Source organism: Citrus sinensis, chromosome 2, assembly GCF_022201045.2.
Source record: "Citrus sinensis cultivar Valencia sweet orange chromosome 2, DVS_A1.0, whole genome shotgun sequence".
Taxonomy (NCBI): Eukaryota; Viridiplantae; Streptophyta; class Magnoliopsida; order Sapindales; family Rutaceae; genus Citrus; species Citrus sinensis.
In genome coordinates this window covers 21357140-21365029 of record NC_068557.1, presented here as the reverse complement: position 1 = coordinate 21365029, position 7890 = coordinate 21357140, and the positions used below count along the sequence as shown (strand labels likewise).

The 7890-nt window shown below is 33.7% G+C and overlaps 1 protein-coding gene across 1 annotated transcript; it reads left to right on the top strand.

The window, feature by feature from the left end:
* The first annotated feature begins 1005 nt into the window (after positions 1-1005).
* On the top strand, positions 1006-5192 carry LOC102609818 (ribulose-1,5 bisphosphate carboxylase/oxygenase large subunit N-methyltransferase, chloroplastic). The gene is made up of 12 exons (XM_006469365.4): positions 1006-1461; positions 2051-2214; positions 2331-2414; positions 2524-2581; positions 2917-2970; positions 3198-3269; positions 3378-3458; positions 3672-3844; positions 4179-4281; positions 4364-4495; positions 4590-4712; positions 4888-5192. Exons 1-12 carry the CDS (start codon positions 1072-1074, stop codon positions 4972-4974), a joined length of 1521 nt encoding a protein of 506 aa, XP_006469428.1. The 5' UTR covers positions 1006-1071; the 3' UTR covers positions 4975-5192.
* The last annotated feature ends 2698 nt before the right edge of the window (positions 5193-7890 follow it).

The window sequence follows — 7890 nt, the reverse complement described above, 5'->3', positions numbered from 1 at the left end:
TATTGGAGGTAAGAAATGAAATAGTGAGAGAGAATGGAACCGTTAGAAAGGAAAAATGGCGAGAAGAGAAAACCACGAGAAAAGAAAGGAAAGAGAAAGAAACCATGAAAGTAAAAAATGATATAGATTCATGATTTTTTTAAGGGTATTTTTAACTTTTTCCACCTTCATGAGCCATATGTATGCAATAAGGTATAGATTTGTTATTTAGGGACAAATAAGGTATATTTAAATTAAAAAAAACCCCTTCTATATCTTGCCGATAATAACATTGGAATCCTTTACTTTTATTAAAATCACAATTAAAGGCCTACCTTTTAACCTTTTTTAAATAAAGAATTAAGAGATATAAAAATAGACTCTAAAGTTATGGAGTTTAGTATTTTAATTTTTCTTTTCATTAAAATCTCTAAGAGGGCATTGAATTTGAAAGATTGAAATTGTTATAGAAGATATCAAGTTGGCAACAAATTATGGCTTATCATTATTAGTTGTATAATCAAATTCATGAATGTTATTTAAATTTATCTCAAGAGAATTTTCAAGTAAGCAAGAGATTCATTATAGACAAAATATATTTTCAAGTTAATTATATGTCTAGAAATTATAATATAGCAGTCTATTATCTAACTAAATTATAAAACTTTTATAATTAGCTCGTTGTTAGCAATAGAATGCCATTTTCATTAAAAAAAAAATAGGTCCTAAAACTTTATCTTTTTCTTCATACTTTTTTTAGGGAATTTGTCTTCACACAAAATAATTTTTTAGTTAATTTAACATTTAAAAAATCATTGTAGGTCTACCATTATAGATAAAAACATCTAATTTGTAACTGTTGGCACTGTAGGATCTTCATTACAGAATTTATAAACTATGTTCATAATTGTGTTTTCATTAAGAACAAGGATCTACATGTTATTATTCATTTTCATCACTGCAAATCCGACGCCGTTTCCTCGTGGTTAACTGTCAGAAACGACCATTATCATCCATCTCACGGCTCTTGCAGATTCTCTATTCATCTTCTAATAGATAAGGCATTTCTCTCTCTCACTCTCTCCCAAGGCCATGGCCGAAGCTTCTAGAACGTTCCACACTATACTTCTCCCTTCATTCTCGCATCTCCACAAAGCACAATCTCCCGCTGGCTTCACAGCTTTCCCGCGCAAAAGATGTGGGCACCGAATAGTAGTTCACTGCTCAGTTTCAACAACTAACGACGCCTCTCGCACCAAAACTACAGTGACCCAGAACATGATTCCGTGGGGATGTGAGATAGATTCATTGGAAAATGCATCAACCCTTCAAAAATGGCTGTCTGATTCAGGCCTGCCGCCGCAGAAGATGGCCATACAAAAGGTTGATGTGGGAGAGCGCGGTTTAGTTGCTTTAAAAAATATTAGGAAGGGCGAGAAGTTGCTTTTTGTGCCTCCTTCTCTTGTTATCACCGCCGACTCGGTAAAATTCTTTCTAGTCCTCCTCCTCTTAAAACATGGAGTAAACTGTTAGCTGGATACTTGGTCATGATTTCCATTCTTTGACCATGTGTATTAGTTAGTGAGTCCTGTGGTGTATATGGCATTAGGGTATGCTTGAAATTGAAGTGCTGTGGCTTTTAAGTGACAATTGCTGTGAAATGGAAGTGCTTGGTTAACTTTAGCTGCTATGTAAAAGGAGGTGTTTACTGAACATTTTGGCAATTGTGCTTCAAAACTAAGCAAATTAAATCATGATTTGGTACATTAGCAATTTGAGAAAAAGCAAATTACATTTTTTGCAATTAATGAAACCTGTGATGCTTCAACTGATTTTGTGGTAGATTATAACTTACTGGAGCTTAAGATTTGTGTTTTCATATAGTGCACAGAGCAAAACAGCTTATGAATCAGTTTATCATCTAGTTATGATGGCTGTAGTTCCCTAGTTATGGGATCTTTTCTTAGTTTTCTGCTTTAGTGATTCTTCAAAGTTATTCTGCTGTCTATGTATAAAGTTTGACTTTGTGGGGGTGATAATTTCTCTCTCTCCATGGCATTTTGGATGATAGAAATGGAGTTGTCCAGAGGCTGGTGAAGTGTTGAAACAGTGTTCTGTCCCAGATTGGCCATTGCTTGCGACATATTTGATTAGCGAAGCAAGTTTCGAGAAATCTTCAAGATGGAGCAACTACATCTCAGCCTTACCCCGACAGCCATATTCTCTTTTGTACTGGTAAGTTTCCGTTCTTCAATTCTGGTTCGTATGTGCTTATTAAGGAGTTTATTCTTATACCACAGAAAGGGTCTACTCTCAGTTCTTCCCCCTACAGCCTCTTTATGTCATTTCAGGACTCGTGCCGAGCTAGATAGGTACTTGGAAGCATCACAGATTAGAGAACGGGCAATTGAGAGGATTACCAATGTTATTGGAACGTATGACTTTTTGAGCCCTTTTTTCTTCCTCCATGCATCTGCATCAGTTTATATTTTCATTTTAGTGCATTTCTGGTAATTCACTATTATCCCATCCCTCCTTGTGCAGATACAATGATTTGAGGCTCAGGATATTTTCCAAGTATCCTGATCTATTCCCTGAAGAGGTACTTATTCTATTTATCAACTGATATTCTTAAATGTTGTTTTGAACCATATCTTTTTCTGGACCAGCTGCTGGTATTAGAAATGTTCCGTTTATTGTCTTTTGAATTTTCTTAACAAATAATAAATATATAACTTTTTTTTTTGGGTTCCTTGCTTAGACTTATAATTATTAGCACATGAAAAACTATGATTTGATCAATATAGTCCATTGTTTAAGCTTCTGATGGATGTTATGAACATTCTGCACTACAGAGTTCCATAAACAATTAATTGTGTTGCTGTTATTACCCATAACCATCTCTAGTTTGATGTTGCTCCCTACTATGGATCACAGGTATTCAATATGGAAACTTTCAAATGGTCATTTGGCATTCTTTTCTCACGCTTGGTAAGTGAGCTTATTCAAGACGTCAAGGTTACTTTGCTGCTTGGTTCTTCTTAATGAAGTGAAACTATAATATGGTATTTAAAGATCACACGGAAAAGTTTTTTTATTAGGGTTGTAAATAAACACGGAAAATTTTTATCGCACAAATTCATTGTCAAATTGACTTCCATTAAGAATTTAGTCATATGTCGACTTTAGATCAGTACTTAACCACCCCCCCAACACAGGTTCGGTTACCATCAATGGATGGAAGGGTGGCCTTGGTTCCCTGGGCAGATATGCTGAATCACAGTTGTGAGGTATGTTCACAGATTAGTCTCTTTCTGAGACATCTATCATTTAAAATCTGTGCTGGTAGGAACATATTTGATTTCTAACTTAGTCAGAATAATCTTTACGTGATGTAGGTGGAGACATTTTTGGATTATGATAAATCATCACAAGGAGTTGTGTTTACAACCGATCGGCAATATCAGCCAGGTGAGCAGGTAAAGAATATTTAGATATCCCAAATAATCATATTTTCATGTCATTTTAGAAAAAAAGGGACTCATTCCCACTCTCCCAAGTATAGTATGTATTGCCTAGACTTGTCTTGATCACTAGTTTGTGTAGATATAATATTCTTCAGAGCATTTACAGTGATACTGTTGGGTAGAATGTTAATTCATTTGGAAAACTTGTTGCATCGATTAATGCAGGTTTTTATATCATATGGCAAGAAATCTAATGGAGAGCTTTTGCTATCATACGGATTTGTTCCAAGGGAGGGCACCAATCCCAGTGATTCAGTAGAGTTGCCTTTATCTCTTAAGAAATCAGATAAATGCTATAAGGAGAAGTTAGAAGCTCTGAGGAAGTATGGATTGTCAGCGTGAGTACCTGATGGATTTGCTCTGTTAGTTGGTTGTTCCAAAACCTTTTATCAAATTTTGGTCAATATAAGGATTAAATATATTCGCTGTCAACCTCTTTATAACTAACGTCAGCCTTTAGATTGTGATCCTAGTCTCTATCTCCCAATGAAGATTTAACCATATGCCATAATTCCCTTCTTACGTGATGTCAGCCTTTGGATTGTGATCCTAGTCTCTATCTCCCAACGAAGCTTTAACCATATGCCATAATTCCCTTCTTATGTGATGCTTTATCTTTTTTCACTTCATTTTAGAAACTGATCAATGCAAGAATGTAATTTCCATGGGCAGATCTGAGTGTTTTCCCATACAAATCACTGGATGGCCATTAGAGTTAATGGCATATGCTTATCTAGTGGTCAGCCCTCCAAGCATGAAGGGGAAATTTGAAGAGGTTCGACAATTTTAGATTTATTTTCTTCAGTCTCAGATTTTTTCTAATATCATATAACATATCTAAAATATCTTTTAATCAGATGGCTGCTGCAGCATCAAATAAAATGACCTCGAAGAAGGACATAAAATGCCCTGAAATCGATGAACAGGCATTACAATTCATATTGGACAGCTGTGAATCAAGCATATCTAAGTACTCTAGATTCTTGCAGGTGAAGGAACTTCTTTAACCGACTTATGATTCTGTACTTCATTCAGAAAACTTCTTTAATGTATTATAACATGTCGGAATTGGGGGACTTTTAGGCAAGTGGATCGATGGATTTGGATACGACATCTCCAAAGCAACTCAACCGAAGAGTGTTTCTGAAACAGCTAGCTGTGGACTTGTGTACAAGTGAGCGGAGAATATTATTTCGTGCACAATATGTAAGGATACTTTACTGATCTTTTCACCTTTTTAAATCATGGTTAATGTAAGCTGCATCATTAGTACTTCAAATTGTAGTAGCTCATGCATTATAATCTTTACATACGCCTTCAAATGCCATGCAAAATGTTCAATATTTGTGATTGAATGTTGCTTATATGACTGGTGTTGCAGATACTGAGGAGAAGACTGAGGGATATAAGAAGTGGAGAACTTAGAGCTCTAAGACTATTTGACAATTTCGTAAATCTTTTTAAATGAATACTTTGAGATGGGAATCTCTCCATGCCATCGCCAAATGCGAGCAACAAAGTTGTGTCGGGTGCTGCACATTTGACGGGCTGGACTTGTGCTTTTGAGGCTACAAAGTATATGGCCCAATTGGGCTTCCCAGCCATGTTCCAATCTTCTACTATTTTTGTTTTTCTCTGGCCAAAATGTTAATTTTTTTTACAATAATATGCTCTAAGTTAAATATTCATAGCCATAAGTTTTAAAAAAGGAAAATTGTTCTAAATATCAAAATAGTTAGGTTCACCACCCAAGCAATTTTCTTTGTTAAAAAAAAAGTCGCAAGTAATTTCCTCTAAAAAAAGGTAAATACATGTCTCTGAAAAATATAACAAAGTGAAAATCTCTATCTTAGAAATTTGGGTTATTCAGGAGAGAAATAAATTTAAATTATTATTTTAACAAGTATTTTAACAAGTATTTAAATTATCTCAGTAAATCGAGATAGTAATTAACCTCTAAAAAGTAAATTAATTAGTGAAAATAGAGCTGGTAAAATTTGACACGACCCGATTACCCGACACGAACACGACATAAATAAATGGGTATGGGTCGCCAAATTTAACACAATTATTAAATGGGTCGGGTTTGGGTCAACACGATTTTTTTCCGTGTCGGGTTTGGGTTAAAATTGTTGATCCATTTACCCGATCAATGACCCGATTATATTTTCTATTTTAAAATAATTTACATATACTTATCATTAAAACTCAAATATTAGAGATGATTTTCTTTTTTTTATTCTTTAAAAGGGTGAATATAAACACAATGTTTTATTTATAAAATTTTAAATACATTTAGAGCTTCAATAGTGTAAATGTGTAAAAATTGATAGACATGTATATTTTATAATATTGATATATAATATTATATATATATAATTAAAACCTCAATAGTGTAAATGTGTAATGTATTGGTAGATATGTATATTTTATAATATCGATAAATTATGTATGTATGTATGTACATACATATGTATGATAGTATGTAAATATTTGATGTAACTTTTATTCAATATATAAATATTAAACGGGTTATTGGGTAACCCGATTATTTTTCCGTGTCGGGTTTGGGTCTCAATATTTTGACACGATTATTAAATGGGTCAGGTTTGGGTCGACCTAAATTTGACACGACACGAAACTGGCACAACACGAACACGACCCGATGACCCGTTTTGCCAGCTCTAAGTGAAAAGTACCTAAACTTTTATTTTATTATCCATTAATAAAATAATTTGATAATTTAATCAAAGTAATTGATACATATAATGTCACATCTCATGAGATCCCAGTAATTTTGTTACAACTTAAAAAGTGCAAAATGCAAAACAATCACTTTGTCTATTATAGTTATTTGTTATAGATAAATAAATAAGAGAAAATTTTGAACTAAAAAATAAAGTACTAAATGGTACTTTGTTATTGGCTATTATTTAGCCTTTTTCTTAATTACTCAATAATGTAATATACACCTATATTTATAGGATACAAATGGGAAAGGGGTATACTCTTTTCCAACGTGAGACTTTAAGTGGTGAAGTCAATAATTTACAACACTCCCCTAACTTCACCACTTTAATTATGTACAACTTTCAAAAGAAGAGGTGGTATTGAACATGCTTAATAGTGTCTAGTAAAACCTAGAAGGACAAAGCCTGGTCGAAGAGAAAAAAGTACAGTGCATATTTTTCTAATATAGGTGCAAAATTCTTCTCTCTAAAATATACCACCTCAATGAAATGTCCTCTAAAAAATCATATACAAATTTGATTTGTTGAGTCGATGCATGTCTACTGTGGACTAACTTTTTAAATGTTGATGTGACAGAACTTTGGTAAAATGATCATCAAAATTATTATTGGAGCATATCTGTTTGACATTAATTTTCTTGTCCTACTAGAGCTCATGAATGTAGAAGAACCTTAGTGAGATATGCTTAGTTCTATCTTTCTTGATGTATCATTTCCTAATTTAAGGAATACAAGCATCATTGTCTTTATATATAATTATTGGAAAATCTATTGTGGAACTCTAATTATACATATTGTAAAATTTGACAGGCATTTGATGGAAGAAAATCTCACCAAGTTCTCTCTATTTCGTAATTAGTATTAACGGTGCTAGTTATACAAATAAAAGGGAACAAGGAGTGTCAAAACTAAAAAGGACGAAACTATGCCTATATATGCTTACTAAATTTACAAAGATACTACAATATTTACAAAGATATACGAAGATATAGAAATCATATGATCGTTAATATTCCCTTTTAAGTTGGAGCCTGAAGATCAACAACGCCCAACTTGCGCACATGATGAAGAAAAAGATCACAACCAAGTGGTTTGATGAAGATATTTGCAATTTCCATAAAGCTGTGAATGTGCAAGGAAGCAATAATTTGGATTGCACTCATTCCCACACAAAGTGATAATCTAACTCAATGTATTTCGTACGCTCATGAAAGACGGGATTTTCAGCAATGTATAATGCTAATTGATTATTACAATAAATAGGCATAGGAGCGGAACGAGATAATCCAAGTTCAACGAACAAAACCTTAAGCCATTTATTAACTCACATGAGAGGTCTCCCATGGAATGATACTCAGTTTCAGCCGTAGAGCGAGAAACAACATTTTGCCTCTTTATTTTCCAAGAAATCGCATTGCTCTTAAGAAAAGTACAGGATCAATAAGACAATAACTAATCGATGAGTAACAAGACAACTTCCCTAGTCGACATCACAATACCCACAAATATGTAAATCACTAGTGGAAGACAATATGATACCTTTTCTTGGAGATTGTTTTAAATACTGAAGCCCCCTTAAAGCTACATCCATATGTATTGTGTGTGGTTTATGCATGAAACGAATTAACACATGC

Bases quoted from the DNA above. Each gene is read 5' to 3' on its own strand.
- LOC102609818 (XM_006469365.4), top strand. From the start codon at position 1,072: ATGGCCGAAGCTTCTAGAACGTTCCACACTATACTTCTCCCTTCATTC. The intron at 1,462-2,050 runs GTAAAATTCTTT...TTTGGATGATAG, and splicing joins TTGTTATCACCGCCGACTCG to AAATGGAGTTGTCCAGAGGC. The intron at 4,713-4,887 runs GTAAGGATACTT...CTGGTGTTGCAG, and splicing joins TATTATTTCGTGCACAATAT to ATACTGAGGAGAAGACTGAG.